We start from the raw sequence: 26,322 nt of genomic DNA, 5'->3' as shown, positions 1-26,322 counted from the left end.
ATCCTTATTTTCAGAGGTCCCAAAAAGCTTTACTTTAAAATGTCCATATCATTTTAGGCCTTCAAGGACCTAAAGGATATGTAAAATATTAATCATAAAAACACTTTATATCCCATAAGTCTCATCTAGCCCAAAACTCACCATTACGAGTAACAACGGTAGTCCCAGCCCCATCCATCCCATTTTCTAAGTCCTTTGGGATCGTCCATGCTCGGTTCTCCCCCATGGTTGTGGGGATAATGTTCCGGCCCTTGCTGTCCCTCTCTAGGACGTGATGATGGTGGGCGAGCCCACTCTGATGGGAGGGGAGTTTGGAGACGAGGATGAGCGTCTGATCACACGGCTGGAGAATGGCCAGTTCGACACGGCCAATGGAGGGGGGGGCCTGGAGGACGAGGACAGTTTCGGCAGCTCCCCTGCCCTGGGGGGCGCGAACTCACCCTGGAACAACAACAAGACCCCCAACAGCCAGGACAGCAAGAACAACGACTCCCAGTCCTCACAGTAGAGCCACAACCATAAACCCTAACTCAGCACCCAGATACGCTACTCATTTACCTGCAGAATGAATCGCTACTCACGCTCTCTCGCACATGCTCAGTGGTGTTCAACCCCGGCCCTCTTCTCCTGGCTCCCCTCGCTTATCAGCGCTAGGCCTGACTCTGCTCTTTTAGTGTGTGTGCTTACCGGTCAGAGTGTTAGAGTCAGAGCTGGATTCTGCCTTTTGTGATCACAGTGCTAGCCGTCACGGCCATATTGGCGGGTTCTTGTTCCAACCTCGGGTCTCTGGGTGTGTTGCCTTGACAACGTACCTCTGTTTCTGTTGTGCTCACCTCACAGGGAAGGAATACCTAGCTTTATTTATTATCTCTTAGATTTAGCAGAATAAAAAGTATTGTGTGCACTACAGCATAAATCCAACGTTCAGTTTTTAAAAACGAAATTATTTGTTTTGTAGGACCTGGTTGGAACAAAAACCTGTACACTGCCGGAGCTTGAGGACCGGAGTTGAGAACCACTACGCTAAACCTTAAACACACAACACACACACAACCAACACATACACACATGCAAATCTCATACACACACAAGGGTACCGGAGAGCGGTCCTACTTCCCCACCTGGACCAGAGCGCCTGGCCATACAGAAGTGGGTTTTAATGTTCTATGTTTTTAATTTGATTTCAATTTTTTATTTTTATATCAATTTCTAAAAATGAAACAGACAAGCAAAAACAAAGTAAAAAACACCCCTGAATATTCTTTGCACTTTTTTCCACTGACTTCAATCTATTTTTCTTATGAATTGATGGTGTTTTGTTCTTTTTTATTATGGCTTATATGAAGAAATTGTAAAGATTCAGAAACCTGTGACTGGAGAGGAGAATCAACGGTATATAACTGTATAATTATTACTGTTAGATCATTTGTATTATTGTGATTGATTGCTACTTCTATGTAATATTGTGTTGTCTATGTCTGAATCAGTATGTAGCCTGTCGGTGTCAGATATGGTTATAACGAAGCCCAGTGTTTCTGATCTGAAGGGAAAGGCCACCTCTTTAGTGTTCAAGGCTGTGCCTTTAATGGCACCTATTCCCCATGTAGTGAACTATTTTTGACAAGGACCTATAGGGCTATGGGCAAAAGTTAGTGCACTTAGAGGATAGGCCTGCATCCCAAGTGGCACCCTATCCTCTGTCTACTTATCTGCTCAGTACCTTGTGTCCACACCTCAGACAATGTTTGTTTCTCTCCGATTTGCTACTTGAAACATTTGAAGACAATTTTGACAAGGCATTGTAAGATTTAAGATAAACATTTAGTTGTTTTCCCAAACATTTTATCACAATTTTTGAAAGCTACAGACCAAGAAGTTACTTTGCAAGATCTTTATAAATATCGATCCCCAACATACTATTGGTTTGTATTAGAATCATTTTGTGGGCTTTTCCCCCCTCATGTTTTATGTGTCTTTGTGCTTGTATATTTAAAGGTAGTTTCTGTATAATTGTAATTCTATGTATTCTGCCTTAGGGTGTTGATCTAAGGCATCTCTCTAAAGTAAAGATACAAAAATACAATCCCTTTTGAACGGTTTGGAAAATACATTCAATGAGCTTGGCTATGAATTTGGGTTCAACATACAATTTATTGATTTTTCTATGTCAATGGAGTCTGTCTGGCTTAAATTCACAAGCTCATGTACAATATCCATGTCTTTGCCTCCAATGTTAGATGTTGGTGGGCTGCTCTGGCTGTCATCTAAACTATACTTTACCATGTCAATAACTCACACCAATGTCACTTTATCAACATTCAGATGTATGAGAAGAGTAAAAAAAGGGCAATAATTTCAAATGGTGTAGCATATGTTTCTCATAGTTATCTTCACATGATTTTCAGTCAAGTCAATACAGTGATGAATGAATCCTCTGGTTTCTCTGTGCATAGTTGGTGTAGATACTAAGTTTCACCACCAGGGGTCTCTCCTGAGCTCCATGACAAGTTGAGCAGCCCACCAAGTCCACAGGATCAACCCTCTCAAGCTCTCTAAATCCACTCAGACATCACGAGACTTAACTGTATAATGGACTATCCAATCATGTTCTCTAACATCCCTGTCTTTTGGTCCAGCACTTCTGCAGAGTGGCTGAATAGAAAACTGAGGGCACGCCTCAAATCACACCATTTCCCCTAAATAGGGCATCCCCACCTGTGGTGTACTAAACTCAGCAAAAAAAAGAAACATCCTCACTGTTAACTGCGTTTATTTTCAGCAAACTTAACATGTAAATATTTGTATGAACATAACAAGATTCAACAACTGAGACAAACTGAACAAGTTCCACAGACATGTGACTAACAGAAATGGAATAATGTGTCCCTGAACAAAGGGGGGGTCAAAAGTAACAGTCAGTATATGGTGTGGCCAGCAGCTGCATTAAGTACTGCAGTGTATCTCCTCATGGACTGCACCAGATTTGCCAGTTCTTGCTGTGAGATATTACCCCACTCTTCCACCAAGGCACCTGCAAGTTCCTGGACATTTCTGGGGAGAATGGCCCTTGTCACCCTCCGATCCAATAGGTCCCAGACGTGCTCAATGGGATTCACATCTGGGTTCTTCACTGGCCATGGCAGAACACTGACATTCCTGTCTTGCAGGAAATCACGCACAGAACGAGCAGCATGGCTGGTGGCATTGTTATGCTGGAGGGTCATGTCAGGATGAGCCTGCAGTAAGGGAGGAGGATGTCTTCCCTTTAATGCACAGCGTTGAGATTGCCTGCAATGACAACAAGCTCAGTCCGATGATGCTGTGACACACCGCCCCAGACCATGACGGACCCTCCACCTCCAAATTGATCCCGCTTCAGAGTACAGGCCTCGGTGTAACGCTCATTCCTTCGACGATAAACGCAAATCCGACCATCACCCCTGGTGAGACAAAACCGCGACTCGTCAGTGAAGAGCACTTTTTGCCAGTCCTGTCTGGTCCAGCGACGGTGGGTTTGTGCCCATAGGTGACGTTGTTGCCGGTGATGTCTGGTGAGGACCTGCCTTACAACAGGCCTACAAGCCCTCAGTCCAGCCTCTCTCAGCCTATTGAGAACAGTCTGAGCACTGATGGAGGGATTGTGCGTTCCTGGTGTAACTCAGGCAGTTGCCATCCTGTACCTGTCCCGCAGGTGTGACGTTCGGATGTACCGATCCTGTGCAGGTGTTGTTACACGTGGTCTGCCACTGCGAGGACGATCAGCTGTCTGTCCTGTCTCCCTGTAGCGCTGTCTTAGGCGTCTCACAGTACGGACATTGCAATTTATTGCCCTGTCCACTTCTGCAGTCCTCATGCCTCCTTGCAGCATGCCTAAGACATGTTCACACAGATGAGCAGGGACCCTGGGCATCTTTCTTTTGGTGTTTTTCAGAGTCAGTAGAAAGGCCTCTTTAGTGTCCTAAGTGTTCATAACTGTGACCTTAATTGCCTACCGTCTGTAAGCTGTTAGTGTCTTATTGACCGTTCCACAGGTGCATGTTCACTGTTTATGGCTCATTAAACAAGCATAGGAAACAGTATTTAAACCCTTTACAATGAAAATCTGTGAAGTTATTTGGATTTTTATGAATTATCTTAAAGACAGGGTCCTGAAAAAGGGACGTTTCTTTTTTTGCTGAGTTTATAAAAGGAGTAGGGTGTGATTTGAGTGTGAGTGGTGTGAAGTACCCATACTTGTTCCCGTTAGCGGCTCATGTCATGGGGGTTTGTTGATATGCAGTATATTATATTTTGCCTAGTTTCTGCCATTGATTTGTGTTAGGGTATCAATAAAGATTAATTTTCACTTAAGCACAGTTGACTGAGGCTCTTCACTTGTTCTGTCTGTTATTAGGGGCAAATACTAACTTCCGCTTAAGTCACACATTGATGTTAGGATTTGCCCCAGACTTACCTGCTGGCTATGGGTGGCAGAATACGTGTTTTTGATAGTAGGCCTCTGAAGCTAGATGGACAGACTTTGGGTAAATTGCCCTCCATGTTAGCACGGAAATCTCCAAGACTAGAATGACATTTCCGTTCTAAAATATCACGTCTGTACCGGAAGACCGTTGATCCATTTTGGTGTTGTAGCAGATGTGATGTGGGAGATGACTAGGCTTGATAATGACTGACATTTCCATGGATGAGAGGTGGGTGTAAGAGTACTGGCTGAAGCTCTCCTATGCCAAGTGTATGATTCCCATTATGCTGAAACAGACTGCATAGCATTAGCAAGCCTTTGGGCTATACATTTTAGTGCAGATGAAAAAAGATTAGGAATATAAAGCAGACGTTATCGTTTACATTTTGGGTTCTAGCTGAAATGTCAAAACGTCTCATTCATACTCTTGTACTCTTATCTTTATCCATTTTATACTGAATGTACAAAACATTAGAAGCACCTTCCTGATATTGAGTTGCACCCCATTTTTCCCCCAGAACAGCCTCAGTTCGTCAGGGCATGGACTCGACAAGGTGTCGAATGTTTTCCACAGAGATGTTGACTCCAATGCTTCCCACAGTTGTGCCAAGTTGGCTGGAAATCCTTTGGGTGGTAGACCATTCTTGATACACACGGGAAACTTGAGCATGAATAACCCAGCAGCGTTGCTGTTCTTGAAACACTCAAACCCAACAGCATTGCAGTTCTTGACAAAACCGGTGAACCTGACACTACCATACCATACCCCGTTCAAAGGCACTTAACACTTTTTCTTGCCCATTCACCCTCTGAATGGCACATACACAATCTGTCTCAAGGCTTTAAAATCCTTATTTAACATGTCTTCTCCCCTTCATCTACACTGATTGGTTTTAACAAGTGACATCAATAAAGGATCATAGCTTTCACTTGGTCAGTCTGTTATGGAAAGCGCAGGTGTTCCTAATGTTTTGTACATAGTGTACATCACCTGTGTTTATGCTTTTCCTCTGGTATAATGCAGACCAGACAGTGACAGTGCTGCTGAAAGATTAGTGGAATCTGTGTGGGTAGCTGGACATGTAGGATGACTGACAGTGAAGGTGAACAGGTGGTCACGTGTCAGGTGACAGAAGAATGGATGAGACTGAGGCAGGAATTACTTTAACCATAAAGTGGTATATTTACTGAGTAGTCTGTGCTGCATAACAAAGGAAACAAAATAACATGTATCCAATCAAATGCATAATCACAAAGATCAAATCATAACAATCATTCATTTTTAACATAATTAGGGAATTCAACAATCCAGTTCATTAAGAAGTCAATAGTAATCACCCGTGAGTCATTTAGGCTCTTAACTATTTATCATAAATCATGAAATAAATACAAACAGTGAATGGTCATTCAATCTATAATCTCTTTTAGTTTGATATCAAAGTCGATCAGTTAGCAAACAATGACGTTTCTCATTTCACCCTTTCAATTGTCTTCATGTGTACATGTAATTAATTGAATTACATATTAACCCTATCGATTGCATAATTGGCCTATGAGGATCCGTGTGGACGCGATCATTTACAATTCACATTACACAATATGTTTGAAGCGCGCGCTCCAAGCCGCGCTCCGCGGTAATAGCTATAAACAATAACTGATGGCCCACTCCCGATCGCAACAGATAGTTCAGATGAAAGGTAACAGAGTCGGTGGATTCATGGACGCACAGAACTTCTCGAGCAGACAGAGTTAAGGAAGAGAAAGCAGCGAGATCAGGCGATGCCGTTTTCCTCCTTTTATGTGGATGAGATCTGTCGGTCATTGCCACCTGACCTAATTAAAGCGCCCCTGGCCCAGCTGAGTAAGTGGCCATGAATTAAAGGATTATTCCACCAACTCCATGGGCCTTTTCTACAGCTGCCATCTTTCTTAGGAACAAGCCAATCCAGAGATCAGCCACGTCATACCACATTGCATGCAATGAAACTCCTAGACACTGATCTGTCAATTTTGGGTTTAAACCCCTAATGGTTAATGTTGGGATTGGGGAAAGATGCACAGATCCTGGATCTGTTCCTATGGGCAACTTTCACTTGTTCTGAATCCCAAACTTTTAAGATCCACATGAGTGCTTAAGGGGGAGGGTGGGGGAATTTAGCACAGGTGAAAGTTGCCATTGGGCAAGGGGGATTGTTTCTGGACAGGGCCTGTGTGTTTTTTAGGCGGTAGGGTCAAAGTTCAGCAGCACTTGCTAGGAGATTGTGTAAATGGGCTATCAGGGTCAGCTCAGGTAGAGCGATAGACTGATTAACATATGCCATGGGTGGTGAACTTCAAGACGCAGGATACTGTTGGAGCTAGATACACAAGCATTTCGCTACACCCGCAATAACATTGCTAAACACGCATGTGACCAATAAGATTTGATTTAGAGATGGAGGAGAGTCGGAGGTCATTGCTCACATCAAGAGGATAGGTCAGTGTTTATCTTTGCCAGGAAGTGGTAAGCTACTCTGCTATTAAGCCTTATTTAAAATACAGCTTAAATTAAAACTAGACTTTGAGAACCAAAAATAGATCAGTGCCAGCTAACCATCTATCTGAGGGAACATCCCAGGGATGTGTAGGAGAAACAGTCTGAGATAAACATTTCAGCTCTCTGGTAAGCTCCATTCTGTTTTTTACAGTAAAAGGCCTTTTATACGCCTGAGTTTAAACAGGGACATTTGAATTATGGAAAATCTGTTTTTCTCTTGTGCTATGCAAATGTACAGTACCACCTCTCTCTCTGGCCCGATGACAAAAGATAACATGTTCACTTTGGATTACAGTCAATCTTGCATGCAAAATAGGCCTGTGTGATAGAATATGTCACACGTAATGTAGACCGGAATGAATTTAATTTGTTTTGTCTGCCTTTGCATGAAGGGAAATGTAATGTTAAATGGCAAAAAAGTATCTAGCATTTCTACTTATGACGGAAGTGTCCAACCGAATGTCTGTATTTGATGCAGCCTCCATCTTGATGGTAAGCGTGTCCTGTCATCTGGATCACATATCCTCAGGTAAGGATGCTCTATAAATGACACTAAACCTGCAGAACTCCTGTTCCAACAAAACTATCATGTTCTGTTTTAAAACATTATTTTATTGCCCTGACCTACTGGTTGTATGGTGGTTATAAGCTCTTATATTCCAGTAGGGGCCTGTTATTTTGACGCTGATGGCTTTTATGTGATCAAGACATATTTTATTTATTTTTGACATTCCAAGCCAACCTAAAATGGGACACGCACATCAACATTACCACCAAAGGTAACCGAAGGCTCTTCATGATGAACCACCGTTGAATGAATGCGTAAAAATAACTTTCTTGAAAAAGCATTAATTCATTAGATAACTATTTAAAGTAGCCATTCAAGCATAAGCATGTATAACATTTATAATGGCATTAATAGTTTTTTTAGGGTGTGTCTCATTCACCAGCTCTCAACCCAATTGAACATTTATGGGAGTTTCTGGATTGGCACCTGAGAAAGCATTTCCACCACCATCATTTTTTTTTTTTTTTTTTAATTTCTTGTGGAAGAATTATTATCCCTTTATTATCCCTCCAAAAGAGTTCTAGAGACTTGTAGAATTTATGCCAAGGCGCATAGAAGCTGCTCTGAGGGCTTGTGGTGACCCAACTCCCTAATACACTTTGTTGGTGTTTCTTTTGTTTTAGCAGTTTCCTGTTTGGTCTAATTAATGTGGCCAACCTTCTTAAAATATTAGAAAATACTTGATCTATTTCTATGTCCGGTAAATGACAGTGATGGCTAAGTAACGTTCACATTTTCAAACTTAGTCTATTTGAGCTTTGTTGGGCTATAGTTAACATTTCCTGGCGATGTTCCATTGTCCACTTGGGTTTGTGGTCAATGTATACTGTAGTAGCCTTTCACTGCTAAAAAGCAAACACCCACTCCTCAAAGTATGTGTTTTGCTCTCTCCCTCCCGACTGTCTCTCTCATCCAGTTAAGACCCTCCCATTCTCCCTCCCAAATCCTTTCTTCCATCCCTCTATTGTCAGTATTTCGCAGAGAGGCAGTCAAATTAATAGCAGCAATAGTAGACCCTATCAGGTTTCTCAAGGAAGGGACTAACACACTCCCTCACACATCTGTGCTGTGTAGAGCGGAGACACACCTGCAAACACATCCACTAGTGGAACCAAGGTAGAGACCGGAGACACACACACACACACCTGTGCTTTGCAGATTGGTGACACACCTGTCCAGGAAGAGGACACACTCAAACTCACCTGGAGTATATACTTCACTCTCCTGCTTCACCTCTTTCCTGTCTCGACTTAAGGAACAACAGGTAAAGTACTGTTTTCTGTCCCCCCCTTTTCCTCTCACCTCTCCGATATCTTTCTCCTCTATGGTCTCCAACACTCTACCTTCTTTCCTCTTCTCTCACACTCTTCTCCTGACTCTCTCTCCCAGTCTCTCTCTCACTTTCCTGTTATGTCTCATCTACTCCTCCACACACTTCCAGAGCCTCAAACAGGTACAGGAGAAGTAGGCTAACACCTCTGCAGTTAGCATCCAGAGGCAATAGTAGTAGTTAAAAGTGTCGAGTTAGCTGTACAAGATATACATGTCTGCTGTTGTAATTGATTAGGCCACTATAGAGCCTATTTCCTGTAGAGGAGCTTTTAGGGTGGTTGAATACAGTTGAAGCAGCAGTAGTGAGAGTAGTGAGAGAGTGTTGGAGTTGGAGGACTGGTTGACTGTGTTCTGTCTGTTCCAATAGGACTGTGTACAAAGAAGCCTGCTCACTCTCTGCTCTACTCGCAATAGAACTCTGTTTACACTGTGGGAAGTGAGTGAGTGCTTTTTAGTCTGTACTTAATGTATTTTTCTTTCTTTCTCCGTTGTCCTAGTATTTGCCTTTCAGAGGAACATGAGTAAATAAATATAACATACTGAAACTTATTGGACAATCAAATTGCATGTGACATTGCAATACTTTGAGTTTATGCAATCCTAGTAAAAGCTCTTTACTTTATATAGAGAATACCGGTATTTTTATTTCATTTTATTTAACCTTTATTAAACTATTCTGTCACACAGTCTTAGTAAGCAGATCAGTGCCTGGTTTCCCCCTCCCATATTTCACCTCTGTCTGTCTGGTTAAAACTAAACAAACAGTAGTGATGCAGGTTGCTGTTTATGATGAACTGTTATGCAGTAGTGAGTGTCGATAGTCTGTTTTTCTATAAACACTCACTGTGTGGTGTTGCGTTATGGAAAGTTTTTCTTCTTTTTGGTGATCTGTCTCGTGTCTTTTTTTATTGATATAGGAACAGCAAATGTGAAATGACTAGATTCAAGTAATTGATTATGATAGCTATGTTGGTGGTTGATTGATCAAAGCTCAAGTGTGTAAAGATAACCTTCAGTGGTATAGCCTAAGACAGAACTATGCTCTCTAGAAGGATGCTGTGCCAATGTTTATAGATAAACAGGGAAGTATGATGTCAATGTTTGTCGCGCAACATGGACATACTTTACACATGAACAAAGGTAGGACACGTTTATCAGAAGTTGATCACCAGCACCCCCTTACCCGTGGGCACAAAAGCAAAGAAAGTAAAAAATATGAAAATAGCACTGAGTGTACAAAACATGAAGAAGTTCTTCCCTTTTGCCCCCAGAACAGCCTCCATTCGTCTTGGCATGGACTTTACTCCAATGGTTCACACAGTTGTGCTAAGTTAGCTGGATGTCCTTTGGGTGGTGGACCATTGTTGAGACACATGGGAAAGTGTTGAGAATTTTTTTTTTAAACAGCTTTGCAGTTCTTGACAAAACCGGTGCACCTGGCACCTACTACCCTACCCCGTTCAAAGGCACTTCAATCTTTTGTCTTGCCCATTCATCCTCTGAATGGCACACATACACAATCCATGTCTCATATGTCTCGAGGCTTAAAAATCCTTCTTTAACTTTCACCTGGTCAGTCTGTCATGGAAAGAGCAGGTGTTCATAATATTTATACATTCAGTGTATATATATAAAATCCGTGGAGGCTGGGAGACTCACGGTATAGGCGCGGAACCCACGGAGACCACAAAGTGTGCTTCAAAAATCATCAAAGACTAATTATTTTAACCTAAAGCATTTAATAAAAACATTTATAGTACAATATTATGGGGAATGAGAGGGCTACTTACAGTGTTGGAAAGGGATCACAGCAGTGAGGGTATGAGGCATGAGTTGAGGTGTTCAGAGGCTTGACCAGTGCAGGACAGGATTTTACTGCAAAGATAACACAAGACACTACACAGTTAGACAAAAGAGCTAAGAATGAGTTAGTCAAAGCAAGGAGTAAACTTGTTGATGTGTAATAATGTGATTGACTCTACATATAGTAATGAGAGAAAATTGATAGGGGTACTCACAGTGCTTTGAAGGGAAACATTCAATGTGCCAGTGGATGAGCGGGCACATCAGACGTCGTGCTTCAGTTCATGTCAGGAGAAAGTTGACAATGGTAGTGGAGTGGAGTAGTCACCTCTTAATCAGGGAACATGAGGGGACTTAGCTGTAAATACAAATAGCAGATACATTCCTTTGCAGCTGCGCCATCGTTGGTTTGGACAACGAGTTTCTCTATGAAGTTAAACTCAGACATCTCAAAATTCATAAAGTCAAGCAGACTGCGCATCTTGCCCACTTGACACAATGCAACCCAAGAAACGTTCCTGAATAAAGCCCTGATCATCCACATACCTGACAATAACTGACAACTGCAAGCAGACTGGTGGCACCATAGGTCCCAGAGCGGTGGGGCAATTTTTACCCCTTGGGGCCTGGGGTTTCTCCTTATATGGCCAGGTCGCAATTGTAAATGAGAACGTGTTCTCAACTTGCCTACCTGGTTAAAGAAAGGTGAAATAAAGGTGAAATATGTTAACCAAACTAGGAAAACGATGGACCCTATAAGGTATGACAGTGATTAATCGGTTGGAAAAAAGGTTTTCTATGGGCTATGATGGGACTAGTTTTTCATAATCATGGTTTAAAAAAACTCCTGGCCCTGGGAGGGATGAAAACTCTCTCAAACTACAGCTACCGGATATTTGTTCATATAAATTATATTTAGACTAGATTAAGAGGGGGATTTCCTCGAACCAGATACATAGACAACAACTGATAGACAATAGAACTCACAGGGCTGAGCTTGCTTTATGCATGTTTGCATCATGCAGATCTATGCAACTGTAGGCCTTGTAAAAATAAATGACTCACATCTGCCATCACTATTATGTTGATTGGTTAATTCCAGGTAATAATATTGGATTAAAAACGTATAGGCAGCCTAGCCAGCCCAATTTTGAATATAATTATAATCTAAATCACATTTTCTCCTGACACATGGACAATAAATACATTACGTTACCAATTAGTTTACCTTGACCAGATGGACAGTAGATGGAAAAATAGTATTGTTTTCATCCCATACAGCATGTCAGATTTTTAATGTTTAGGTGTAGCCTAGGCTGCTGCAACATTTATGTCATGAGTTTTTGCTTGTGTCTGTCCGGAGTGATTATGCGTTATCATCTTTGCTAAATAAAGGAGGAAAGTGCAAAGCCTACTTGAGAGCATGCAAAAAAATGTGCTGCGTCAACCTCTCTAATCTAACTTTTAATGGATCATGCGATGGAAGCTATCAAATCATTTGCAATTGTTTGACATTCCAGAAAAGATGTAAAGCATCGTAATGTGCAATTACAGGTGGCTTGATGATGGGCTCCCTGTTAACCAGATATACATTTGATACCAGTTGGTATTGATTGCCCTCACCATTTTCATCCTTCATGAAACTGATCTCAGGTAGAGGTCGACCCTCGCTTTTAATTTGCACCTTAATTTGCACGTACCCCAGAGAGTGAAAGAGGTTCTTCAACAATGGAACCCCCATAATGTCCTGTGGCACAATCTCAATACAAAACACTACGTTCATTCTCTGATCCTACATCTATGATTGGATGGACATGTCAGTTCATATTGCAAAAGCTTTGATTGGTTGGAGGACGTCCTCCGGAAGTGGTCATAATTACCATGTATGTCTATAGAAGGGTGTGAGGCCTACCAGCCTCCTAGATTTTGTATTGAAGTCAATGTAGTCAGAGGAGGACGGAAGCTAGCTGTCCTCCGGCTACACCATGGTGCTAGCCCAGACAGTGCTGTTGAAGTTACTGTAGACCTTCATTGCAAACAGTATATTTTAACCAATTAATTGGTGATATATGAATATATTTAGCATAGTTTTATCTAAAAATAACTTTTTTAATGTCATATTCTTAAGAAATTTCACTGAGGAGGATGGTCCTCCCCTTCCTACTCTGAGGATCCTCCGCTGATCCTCCGCTGATACCGTTCAAAAGTTTGGGGTCACTTAGAAATGTCCTTGTTTTTGAAAGAAAACCACATTTTTTGTCCACTAAAATAACAGCAAATTGATCAGAACTACAGTGTAGACATTGTTAATGTTGTAAAAGACTTGTAGCTGGAAACGGCAGATTTTTTTATAATGGAATATCTACATAGGCGTACAGAGGCCCATTATCAGCAACCATCACTCCTGTGTTCCAATGGCACTTCGTGTTAGCTACTCCAAGTTTATAATTTTAAAGGCCTAATTGATCATTAGAAAACGCTTTTGCAAGTATGTTAGCACAGCTAAAAACTGTTGTTCTGATTAAAGAAGCAATAAAACTGACCCTATTTAGACTAGTTGACTGTCTGGGGCATCAGCATTTGTGGGTTCGATTACAGTTTCAAAATGGCCAGAAACAAAAGACTTTCTTCTGAAACTTGTCAGTCTATTCTTGCTCTGAGAAATGAAGGCCATTCCATGTGAGAAATTGCCAAGAACCTGAAGATCTGGTACAACGCTGTGTACTACTCCCTTCACAGAACAGTGCAAACTGGCTCTAACCAGAATAGAGGAGTGGGAGGCCCCGGTGCACAACTGAGCAAGAGGACAAGTACATTTGAGTATCTAGTTTGAGAAACAGACGCCTCACATGTCCTCAACTGGCAGCTTCATTAAATAGTACCCGCAAAACACCAGTCTCAACGTCAACAGTGAAGTGACGACTCTGGGATGCTGGCCTTCTAGGCAGAGTTGCAACGAAAAAGCCACATCTCAGACTGGCCAATAAAAAGAAAAGATTAAGATGGGCAAAAGAACACAGACACTGGACAGAGTAACTCTGCCTAGGAGGCCAGCATCCCGGAGTCGCCTCTTCACGGTTGACGTTACACCATGAATTGTCACTGTCGATAATTCTAATGTTAATAGTTCTAATAGTAGCTGTATCCACTGGCAAATTGGGAGAGAGAGTGAGGTGATTGCCATCTAAGAGCCAACATATTTTTCTTGCTGCAGTGCTGCCTGGCAGCAGTAATAGTCTCTGATTAATTGAGAGATTCAAGGAACTATCATTGTTAACATAGTAGATGGAAGGCATTGAATATTTACCTTTCTGCACTTCGAAATTAATTTTGTAACTTTGTCCCAAAAGCATTTAACTGCAGGGCACTCCCACATCATATGACGGAATGTGCCTACCTGATTTATTGTACACAGTAAACATTTGGGAGTTGGGGACAATTTCATCATAAAACGTTTCCTTTGTGTTATACAGTTTGAACAAACTTAATGTAATAATTGATAGTTTGGATTACAGGATAACAAGGTCATATTTTTCCATATTTTGTTCCAATTAAAGGGTTATTCAGATTCACTTAGAACTGTGGACCATACTTTTTTAATGGCTAGCTCAGAATATAAGCTTTCCATAAGTTGTTTAGATATTACAGAGATCAGTCCTGTTGGGAGCCCAGATAATTTATTTATAAATCCCATCATTGGATGGTTTGGTAGTTGGGCTTCCCAAGGGACTCCATAAGCCAGCATTGCTGACCTAAGTTGTAAATATAGAAAAAAGGAGTTAACTGGTAATGTGTATGTCTTTCAAATCTTGGAATGTTCTCAAACCATTACTTCCATGATATTGGCATGGGTACGGATCTCACATTTGGACCATTGGGGGAATGCAAAAAGACACCCTCCAGATTGCAAGACATTATTGTGAAATATTGGAGTATGGGTATGCCATTTCGATTCCCAGGGATTGTGTGAGCAGTAATAGGACCAAAGTGTAGTTTACAATTTTAAGGGACATATCAGTGAAGACCACCACTTCCAGGGCTATAGGAAACACCATATTTATCTCTATGGAAAATGGCGCCGGAGGGGATGGCTGCCGTTTCATGGGCTCTTAACCATGCTTTTTTTTCACATTCTTTGTAACTTATTTTGTACATAATGTTGCTGCTACCGTCTCTTATGATCGGAAATAGCTTCTGGACAGAACAGCGATTACTCACCTTGAACTGGATGAAGAATTTTTCTTTAATGAGTTGGATGAGAGGCCCTCATCCCCGTCATTAGCAGGAGAAAGAGACAGGGGGTATCACGGAAGGAGATCGGGGTGCCTTGCGAGTATCCGGCGACGAGAGGCTAATCTGCCTTTGCCATCGGTACTATTGGCCAACGCACAATCGCTGGATAATAAAGTGGACAAACTACAAGCACGTATATCCTAACAACGGGACATTAAAAACAGTAATATCTTATGTTTCACAGAGTCATGGCTGAACGACTGTCACGACCGTCTATGGGTGAGAGAGAGGACCAAGGCTCAGTGTGTGCAAAATACATTCTCTTTTATTGAGAGAAGGGAAAACACGAAACGAACACTGAATACAAACTAAACAAAACAACAAACGACCGTGAAGCTAAATGACGTAAGTGCATAGACAAGCAACAAACGTTCAACATAGACAATTACCCACAAAACCCCAATGTCTATGACTGCCTTAAATATGGCTCTCAATCAGAGACAATGAACCACAGCTGCCTTTAATTGAGAACCAATCTAGGCAGCCATAGACATACAAACACCTAGACAAACATCTAGAGGCTGCGCTCTTAATGGCCGGGGACTTTAATGCAGGGAAACTTTAATCTCTTTTACCTCATTTCTACCATTATGTTAAATGTGAAAATAGAGGGAAAATAACTCTAGACCACCTTTACTCCACACACAGAGACGCGTACAAAGCTCTCCCTCGCCCTCCATTTGGCAAATCTGACCATAATTCTATCCTCCTGATTCCTGCTTACAAGCAAAAATTAAATCAGGAAGCACCAGTGACTCGGTCAATAAAAAAGTGGTCAGATGAAGCAGATGCTAAGCTACAGGACTGATTTGCTAGCACAGACTGGAATATGTTCTGGGATTCTTCCGATGGCACTGAGGAGTACATCACATCAGTCACTGGCTTCATCAATAAGTGCATCGATGATGTCGTCCCTACAGTGACTATACGTACACACCCCAACCAGAAGACATCGATTACAGACAACATTTGCACTGAACTAAAGGGTAGAGCTGCCACTTTCAAGGAGCGGGACTCTAACCCGGAAGTTTATAAGAAATCCTGTTATGCCCTCCGATGAATCATCACACTGGCAAAGCGTCAATACAGGACTGAGTTCGAATAGTACTACACCGGCTCCGACGCTCGTCAGAAGTGGCAGGGCTTGCAAACTATTACAGACTATAAAGGGAAGCACAGTTGAGACCTGCCTAGTGACATGAATCTACCAGACAAGCTATATTACTTCTATGCTCGCTTTGAGGCATGTTAACACTGAAACATGCATGAGAGCAGCTGTTCCGGACGACTGTCTCTCCGCAGCCGATGTGAGTAAGACCTTTAAACAGGTCAACCTTCACAAGGCCGCAGGGCCAGACGGATTACCAGGACGTGTGCTCCGAGAATGCGCTGACCAACTGGCAAGTGTCTTCACTGACATTTTCAACCTCTCCCTGTCTGAGTCTGTAATACCAACATGTTTCAAGCAGTTTGAATTTTACAGTTTGAATTTTACCTAGCTAAACAATCTACAGTTCCCTTGACATGACATAAGCCTATTTGAAGTCCTGTCTTGTGACTGTCGAATTTGTATAGCACCTCACAATCGTCACACATAACATAGCCGGCACTGTTATCATCCTCCTACCACTTCACCAAATATATTCCATACATGACTTTTCTGGCCCTCCGTTCTCTTTATTTTCAACTCTCCTTTCACAGTTTTTGTCTTATTGAATTAAACGTCGACAATGTCCATACTATGTCAAAAAAATGTGCAAGAAATGCAGTCTACAATCTTCACACTAATTCATAGTGGCCTGTAGGCAAAGTCCTCCCCTGGAGATAGATTCAATAGCCTGCTCGAAACAAAGGGGGCCATCAATAAAAAAATATATATAATAAAATAAAAGCAATTGTATGGTAGCCCACATGGGACTGGCCATCTTTCATTACCAGTAGCAAAAATAGTAGGGGAATAAACTTCCAATTTATATTGTCATATTTTGCCCATGTAGAGATTCAATGCGTTGTAACCCCACAAGGAAGCCACAGTCAAATCAAATCAAAGTTTATTTGTCACGTGCGCCGAATACAGGTGTAGACCTTACAGTGAAATGCTTACTTACAAGCTCTTAAGCTCTTAACCAACAGTGCAGTTTAAGTTAAAAAAAATAGGTGGCTGGACACAATGCATAGTCCGGGTAGCCATTTGATTAGCTGTTCAGGAGTCTTATGGCTTGGGGATAAAAGCTGTTGAGAAGCCTTTTGGACCTAGACTTGGCGCTCCGGTACCGCTTGCCATGCGGTAGCAGAGTGAACAGTCTATTTTTAGGGCCTTCCTCTGACACCGCCTGGTGTAGAGGTCCTGGATGGCAGGCAGCTTAGCCCCAGTGATGTACTGGGCCGTACGTACTTCTCTCTGTAGTTAGTGCCTTGCGGTTGGAGGCCGAGCAGTTGCCATACCAAGCAGTAATGCAACCAGTCAGGATGCTCTTGATGTTGCAGCTGTTGAACCTTTTGAGGATCTGAGGACCCATACGAAATATTTGTAGTTTCCTGAATAGGCTTTGTCGTGCCCTCTTCACGACTGTCTTGGTGTGTTTGTGGACCATTCTAGTTTGTTGGTGATGTGGACACCAAGGAAGTTGAAGCTCTTAACCTGCTCCCCTACAGCCCCGTCGATGAGAATGGGGGCGTGCTCGGTCCTTTTCCTGTAATCCACAATCATCTCCTTTGTCTTGATTATGTTGAGGGATAGTTTGTTATTCTGGCACCACCCGGCCAGGTCTCTGACCTCCTCCCTATAGGCTGTCCCGTCGTTGTCAGTGATCAGGCCTACCACTGTTGTGTCGTCTGCAAACTTAATGATGGTGTTGGAGTCGTGCCTGGCCATGCAGTCGTGGGTGAACAGGGAGTACAGGAGTGACACCGTGTGACACCTCAATCAATATATTGTTCATTGTTCTTTAATCGGCGTAGTGTCATCACTGTGTTAATGTCCTCGTGTTTCATAGGCAATATAAATAATAACAAAGTCCAATACTCAGCAATAATTGTAATAATGATCCTGGTATCCACTTAAAGGGTCCTCATTGTCTAATGCTGAGAGCTAGGCTGTGTGAGTGTATGGATAGCATACCTGAATATTGAGCCAGTCATAATGTGGTTCCATCTGTCGACTCGTCCGCTTGTGTGTTAGGTTTGATGTAGTTTTGAGGTGATTCTAGAAGTGTTTAGCTTTCTTTGGCAGTGTGTTGTGTTCTGGAAGGTCAAGATGAGTTTTACCGGTTGGATGAAACCACATCTCAGATTTAGCTTGCATAGCTGGGCTCTCAGCTCATTGTAGGTCACCCTCCGTTTTAGCAGTTTGGCACTCAAGTCTGGGTAGATGCTGATCCTCTTCTCCGCGTAGGTCAGAGATCCCGATTCTGCGAACAATTTGCCGCTTGACTTCAAAACTGTGGATTCGTTCGTACAATCATACAGCGAGAACCATTCCGGAGAGGACCGCGTGGTGCACAATGTTAATTAGCGGCATGGAACCCAACCTGCTTCCACGCAAGTTTCAAGTCCTTTAACCCGCACATTGAATTTACGGGAATGAATTTCAAGTGATTCCGTTTTATCTTTTTGTAGATTGATTGCCCCTTCTAGTTTAGCTCGCGCTGTTTCCAGGTCATGGAGCCTCACGGGCCGCCTTCTCCAGACTTTACACTTTAGTTGAATAGGCATCCACTTTAGAAGAGAGCAATGTGAGTGATTCATTTACCGGTTTTAATTGCAAATCGAGGGCAGAGATAATCTCCTTACGAACAATCTATCGGATAGTAGCGGCCAGCTCTTTCTGTTGTCTGGTGAAAGCCGCCATGTTCCCACAGGTGAATTGTGGATGGGCAGATTATGCTATCTGCTGGAGCCAAAAAGACCTGCACATTTTTTAATGTTAAAGTCCTACACCTAAATATGGGGTTAACGATTTACATTTTTAGAAAACAATAATTTTGCAACAGAAAGAAACGATAAGGCATATCAATGCATGTCACCGGAACCGGAAACCTGCTTCACTTGTGGTCACATTTATGATTTCCCTCAATGCTAGTTTTCTTACAATTACAATATGAAAGCATTTACTTTCCAGTGCCTGCACCCTTTCACAACAATCTCTTTACTTGTGTGTTTCCACTCCCACCCCAATGTCTCTGCTTTGTGTTTGCAGGCCCATCAATACAGAGATAGTGCCCCTCTACATTCTCCAGCCTTACCCTAGCCCACCTTCCAGTCCTATCTCTAGTTGCAGTGATGGGAGCATGTAGGAGTGTTTGGAGGTTGGGGGGCTGCGCCAGGGTGGTGTTGGCCTGGATCGGGGCTCTGTTGCTGGGGTCCAGCTTGGCCCTGCCTCTCCCTGCCACCTGTCCTAAGGGAGTCACTCCCTTGAACCTGATCCAAACACAATACCAGTCAATCCCAGGAGCAGACACAGGCTTCATGTCCGGGGTCGTCCAGTCCTTCCTCCACACCGTCCAGCCCAACCCCTTCCCCAAAGGTCAGTCTCGGTGCATACATCTGGTCAAAAGTAGTGTACTATATAAAGGGAATAGGGTGCCATAGTAAAAGAAACTGTAGCATAATTGGACAACGCTGCTTTTCTACAGCAGTGTTTTGATCATATTGAGCTCATTTTGACCTAGCCAGGTGTGTGTAGCCACTATGTAAATCTCATATAAATACCTGGGCTTTCACCCATTTGCAGAGGGATTTCTGCATAGAGCATATTTAAGTATACCAGCCTCAGAATTGCAGCCCAAATAAATGCTTCATAGAGTTCAAGTAACAGACACATCTCAACATCAACTGTTCAGAGGACACTGCATGAATCAGGCTTCATGGTTGAACTGCTGCGAAGAAACTACTACTAAAGGATGCCAATAAGAAGAAGAGACTTGTGTGGGCCAAGAAACACGAGCAATGGACATTAGACCGGTAGAAATCTGTCCTTTTGGTCTGATGAGTCCAAATTTGAAAATGTTGATTCCAACTGCCGTGTCTTTGTGAGACGCAGAGTAGGTGAACGGATGATCTACGCATGTGTAGTTCCCACCGTGAAGCATGGAGGAGGAGGTGTGATGGTGTGGGGGTGCTTTGCTGGTGACACTGTCTGTGATATATTTAGAATTTAAAGCACACTTAACCAGCATGGCAACCACAGCATTCTGCAGCGATACGCCATCCCATCTGGTTTGCGCTTAGTGGGACGATAATTTGTTTTTCAACAGGACAATGACCCAACACACCTCCAGGCTGTGTAAGGGCTATTTGACCAAGAAAGAGAGTGATGGAGTGCTGCTTCAGATGACTTGGCCTCCACAATCACCAGACCTCAACCCAATTGAGATGGTTTGGGATGAGTTGGACCGCAGAGTGAAGGAAAAGCAGTCAACAAGTGCTCAGCATAGGTGGGAACTCCTTCAAGACTGTTGGAAAAGCATTCCAGGTGAAGCTGGTTGAGAGAATGCCAAGAGTGTGCAAAGCTGCCATCAAGGCAAAGGGTGGCTACTTTTAAGAATCTAAAATCTAAAATATATTTTGGTTTGTTTAACACTTTTTTGGTTACTATATGATTCCATATGTGTTATTTCATAGTTTTGTGATGTCTTCACTATTATTCTACAATGTAGAAAAATAGTAAAACTAAAGAGCTGTGTCCAAACTTTTGACTGGTACTGTATATCTGGGTCCATGATAAAGTGACTAATGGGGCAATTGAAATCGGCGAGGGGGCAACATTTTGGGGGTTCATTGGAATTATATTGAATTCTGCTTATATCACGTTATACTACAATAAACCTAAAGTTCAAATGCCCAGGCTCCAAGATCATTGAGTGCTTTTGAAGTGACAGTCAGGTTGTCACGAAATCTGTACCCTATCTCCGCTGCGCTATATCAGAACAATGGACAGTGCCTAGTGCCGTACACACTAAAGTAAGGCTGTTTTGGTAAAGAATACAGGCTACAAGATAGATAGGTTGTTTGTAATAGCTGTCTTACCAAAATAATGCAAACGAAACGCTGAAAGTAGTAGCCTAGTTATTCATGCATGCAAACAAAAATACTGAATAGCAGTTTGACTAAAAATTCCGAAACAACTGCGAATGTGAACGAACGAATGAATGCGAACTGAACAAAACAGTGGTACCAAGTAGTAGTAGGCCTAGTAAAACAAAATGTCAGATCGATAAAGGCATGACACAATCTATATTTAGGCTAGTTACATTAACAGTAAACAAACACAGTAAAAAAAATGCGAATGGAGATCCAAATAACCAAAACAGCCCACTACAGCGGAATGCAGCCATGTTGTCTTCCCAAATAAACAGGGCTATAATTTCCCGCTTCAAACATGGAACACAATGCAGCTCGCTCATGAGTTCAGCAACACGTTGTGACACGGCAAAATACACTTCTGTAAATCAAATTCGACACACGTAATCATTTAAGCAATGGCCAGACTACCATAAACAAGTTTCCAATATGTACAGTTCCATTTACAACCACGAAAACCCTAATAGATTGTCTCGTTATTTGATTAAACATACGATCTGTAGCTATACCCTGGGTCATCATTTGGGATATTGCGTTGGAATTATATTGAATTCTGCTTATATCACGCTATACCACAATAAACTTAAAAGTTAAAATGCTTTTGACCAATAAGTAACAGGTTGGCGCAAAAATCTCCGCTCCGCTCTATCGGCACCATGGACAGCACTCTACACACTAAAGAACGATTTGTATTAAAACTAACCTTGTCTATTCAGAGAGTATATTCCATCATGGACAGAAAAAGTATACTGCCCCCCTTTCCTCTTGACTCTATTGCGTCCAATACCTCCTCAGTGGTTGCTGGTTTGAAACAAGACATTCAATAATGTCAACAGTCGCCGAAACACATACATGCGATTTCTTAACAAGTGTTGACATCTCAGTACTCGCAATGCAGTGCATTTCAAACGCTCTTTGTTTGATGCGTGCCCAGAGAATCCTTTGGTACTATCAATAGCATGCTTCCAGTAAGAATACCCGACTTGGGTGAAGGCCTTGTTTGCGTTAGCATTGGACCCAACACAGAACTTTCGACGTGGGAAACAAAATGTTGCATCTGCAGTAACCGAGTATTCCAGCCACTCTCTTCCGATGAACCAGTTGCTATTAAACGAACGTTTTAAGATAGATAACCTTAGGCTATGGTAGGATTCTAGGCTAACCTGGGCTTGCTCCTCTGCTCCAAGATCGTCAGGAACAGTCGGCTGTGGAGGGGGCTGTGGAGCCATTATCCTGGCTGCATTTGTGGAAGAGAGGGAAGGCTCTGCACTCGGAGCTAGCTGGAGCTCGGCAACATCATCGCTGCTGGGCTTGGCAGCGGCCTCGGTGGTTTGATACTGCTGCTCATTGCTCTCCATTGGCTTTGTTTGGGTACTTTGGCGCAACCAATTTATGATATCCATTGTGGCAGTGGCAGATTAGCTGGTTCGAGCTAGCTAAATAGGCGAAGGCTAGTAACACTAACGCTTTTTACAGCTGGATAAGAAGCTAAATAAATGATGTAGTGGTGTGGGGTGTGAGACAGAGTTGAGTGAAGCTGCTTCAATGGTAAACTTGACCCCGCCCTTATAAATCAAATATTACAGGCGGAATGGTATCACTTTATTCACTTAGCCTACCACAGATGAAGCCTTTTTTCCAGCTTTTATTGAAACCCAAAGGGATCATACATAACCTGCCCCAGTGGCTTTCCATAGTCCCCCTACACACCTCAGCGCACTATGTCCATTGTGCAGGGAGATACAGATTTTTCACCAACCTGTCAGTCAATCATTTGGAACTTTTTTGCTATTTTTAATATAGGGACATAAAACAAAAACTGAGTGGGCTAAGCTCCCTAGTGGAGGCGGGTACACCCTCCCTTTCTCTCTATGGCTGAATGCCTGGGTATCAGGATTCAGAAGTGGATTACTATTCTGTTCCCTAAGTAACGTACATGACAGTGTACCAGTTGGGGCTTTAACACGTCTTATGGCACGCCAGCTGGGTATCTGCTTTCAGGAGATTAATAAAGAAATGGAGAGAGACTATGAGAAAGCGGAATTTCCTCTTTCCCACCTAGACGATAGAGCTCCTCTGAAGTTTCTCTTCACAATGCCAGCTGGTGTTGTGTGAACAATAACCGGCCATAAGTGCAGGGTTAGACAAGACAGTGGAGTAGGAACAGTGTGGTAGTCTCAGTTCTCACATCCCTGGTATGGTTACTAATGGTTTCCCGATCCTGAACGTAGGTTACATCTAAAGAACATACAGTAGGTTTGATTTCTGCAAGTAAATTAAATAATGATAGAGAGTAATTGTTGTATTGTGAAGGTGTGAGATCTCACTGTTAGAGAGAGTGAGGAAAAGAGAGAGAGAGGGCGATGAAGAAACTGAGGGCGAGAGAAAGTGAGAGGGAATGAGAGAGATACCTAGTCAGTTGTACAACTGAATGCATTCAACTGAAATGTGTCTCCGCATTTAACCCAACCCCTCTGAATCAGTGAGGTGTGGGGGGCTTCCTTCATCAACATCCACGTCTTCGGCGTGGGTTAACTGCCTTGCTCAGGGGCAGAACGACAGATTTTTACCTTGTCAGCTCTGGGATTCGATCCAGCAACCTTTCGGTTACTGGCCCAATGCTCTAACCACTAGGCGACCTGCGAGAGAGAGAGATCAGAGGGTTGACGTAAAATGTGACACCTGATCTCCATACAGCCTTTGACAGTGTGAGGTCAGATCCTCTCACATGAACAAGCCAGATGATGTTTATGTGTTGAATATATTTTTGTGGTGATATCCAATCATTATTGGTTGAATGTTTAATTAAAAAAATTTATTTAACCTTTTATTTCATCAGGGAGTCATACTGAGACCAAGGTCTATTTTACAGATGAACCCTGAATTACATAAATGAAAGAAAAAACACACATTAAAATATAAATACAGAATGCAAGCAGAAAGAAAAACATGGTCATAAAAAACAAAACACATCCAGATCCTCCTCCTTTCTTTCTCTCCCTCTCCATTCTTCTCTCCTAGATCTGCTGGTTAAATTAGTGGAGAAAGGGGGCAATATATACGATGACAAGAAGACCATCAACAAGGTAAGAAAAGATGGATGTGTGCATGTGTGTGTGTGTGTGTCATAACTTGGTCGCTAAATCCAGAGAAACTACGGACCATGTAAAACAAAAACTGTTCGTCTCTAAATCCGTCTAGAAGGACCAAGTAAAAACGGTTGGCTGATATGCCCTCACCCGTCTGAGCGGTGGGCTGTGAATGCCCTCACCCGCTATATACTTATAACTGATTAGTTTGGTTCTGCCCTCTATAGTGCTGTCCGGTTAGAACATGATGTTGAGGCCCATCATTGTACTCTTGATAGTCACCACCACACAGACACAGCTGTTTCCATTTGAGGATGTTTATATGATTTTAGTAACCCGAGGGACTTGGAATCTTATTGTTGTGGTTCTATAAGACAAAGATATGCACACATGTAAACAGTATTAGTTAATGTTTGTAACTGTGCAATATACACATATGTACATAAATAAATGGCAAATGGCATTACCCTTACATGTCTATAAAGGGCTATAAACACAACATCAATATAAACATAAACTTAAACATTCACCTCTTGGAGAGAGAGAGAAACTAATTACTTGGATTAGTCCAGAGTCCATATTTATGGCACCCTCTCTCTTCAGCCTTGTATGAGAATCTGCCAGGCTGACACCTGATCTGGCCTGGCACCACAAGGTTGTGAATTCATCTGTGCACGAGGAAGCTCCAAGAACTGTCTGGGATGACTCGAGAAGCTTGCCCATGGCAGCTCAATAAAACACTTTAATAAAGGCCACTATGGAAAATGCTGTGTTAGCATGTGCATGCAAAAGACTATGCTTACCAATGCAACAATTAAACCACTTCTGCAAAAGTACTTGTGCAACCAATGCAATAATAACACTTATGGCAGTATAGCATAATACTACATACAATAAACAATACGTAAAGCAGCATTGGCAACTCTAACATTAAATAATACTAACAGCCATACAGTAGATCATATGGCTGAAACGTATCAAAGTAACATGAAGTAATTAGTGGCAATGACCTATTGTTATACAGCATGTAAAAACCACAATAGAACACCCCTGCACCTTACATTTCGATGCACTGCGCTTGCAGTGTCCAGATGTGCATTTCCAAGTGCTCTGATTGGTTGGGAATGGCAGGGCTATAATGGGTGAGGGATATCTTAGGTAGCCTGAGCAAGTGCTCTGATTGGTTGGGAATGGCAGGGCTATAATGGGTGAGGGATATCTTAGGTAGCCTGAGCAAGTGCTCTGATTGGTTGGGAATGGCAGGGCTATAATGAGTGAGGGATATCTTAGGTAGCCTGAGCAGCCAAACTAACGGGACTTAAGAGAAACTGATGGGACCTTGAGGGGAAGTTAGGTAGATAGGAGAGGAGCAGGACAACCTTTTTTCACTGTGTGTGTGTGTGTGTGTGTGTGTGTGTGTGTGTGTGTGTGTGTGTGTGTGTGTGTGTGTGTGTGTGTGTGTGTGTGTGTGTGTGTGTGTGTGTGTGTGTGTGTCTGTCAAGTTAAGCTCTGTGTACTAGCCACAGACACTCCCTCCTAAGTTACCCTTTAGGCAGTAACCTGGGAGAGCTTTATGTAAGGCACCCTACTAATTGTGTGTGTGTGTATCTCTGTGTGTTAACCTGTGTATGTGTGTATGTATGAATCTCCTCAGGTCCTTCTCTATGAAGTTGGTTTCCTAGTGTGTGCTGCTATAGGGATCGTGTACATTATCCTTATGCCCCTGGTGGGGTTCTGCCTGGCCTGCTGTCGCTGCTGTGGACACTGTGGAGGACACATGTACCAGGAACAGACTAAAGCTGTCCACTGTCACAGGAGAGGATTATACTGGGCTACACTACTCACAACACTAGTCATACTGTAAGTGTGTGCCACCCTGAAAAAAACAGCATAGACCAGCATAGGTGGTGGTTTTGTTGGTGACCAGCCTTTGCTGTGTTTTTGAAGTTCCTTCGTTGTGCTTTCATGGTTCATTCGCTGTGTTTTCGTGTTGACCAGCCGTCGCAGTGTTTTGCTGGTGGCCAAAATATCACATAGGGCCCCCAAAATGCTAGGGTCGGCTCTGACTGCATGTGTGGGTGGGTATACATATGGGTAAGCAGACCCACAAGCCACTACAGCCGTTCATGATGAGTTCATATTTTCCACATCAAAGTTG

At 42.6% G+C, this 26,322-nt stretch overlaps 2 protein-coding genes across 7 annotated transcripts in view; both read left to right on the top strand.

Moving 5' to 3' along the window:
* Window positions 1–4,350, top strand: part of LOC129853707 (LIM domain-binding protein 1-like) — a 37,212-nt gene extending 32,862 nt beyond the window's left edge. For 4 of the 6 annotated variants that reach the window (XM_055920064.1, XM_055920049.1, XM_055920057.1 and 1 more), the window contains one exon: window positions 269–4,350. In XM_055920064.1, coding sequence (XP_055776039.1) covers window positions 269–508 — 240 coding nt within the window. In that variant the 3' untranslated portion in view covers window positions 509–4,350. The remainder of the gene's footprint in view (window positions 1–268) is intronic. The other 2 variants (XM_055920077.1, XM_055920083.1) reach the window with 1 other exon arrangement.
* A 4,250-nt stretch (window positions 4,351–8,600) lies between these two features.
* The window catches only part of LOC129853699 (prominin-1-A-like), a 33,243-nt gene continuing 15,521 nt past the window's right edge, over window positions 8,601–26,322 (top strand). Inside the window, exons 1-4 of the mRNA XM_055920036.1 lie at window positions 8,601–8,830; window positions 19,193–19,519; window positions 24,097–24,161; window positions 25,819–26,024. Coding sequence (XP_055776011.1) covers window positions 19,276–19,519; window positions 24,097–24,161; window positions 25,819–26,024 — 515 coding nt within the window. The 5' untranslated portion in view covers window positions 8,601–8,830; window positions 19,193–19,275. The remainder of the gene's footprint in view (window positions 8,831–19,192; window positions 19,520–24,096; window positions 24,162–25,818; window positions 26,025–26,322) is intronic.

The sequence above is a fragment of the Salvelinus fontinalis genome, chromosome 1 (assembly GCF_029448725.1).
Source record: "Salvelinus fontinalis isolate EN_2023a chromosome 1, ASM2944872v1, whole genome shotgun sequence".
NCBI classification, from domain to species: Eukaryota; Metazoa; Chordata; class Actinopteri; order Salmoniformes; family Salmonidae; genus Salvelinus; species Salvelinus fontinalis.
This window is presented reverse-complemented; position numbering and strand designations above follow the sequence as displayed.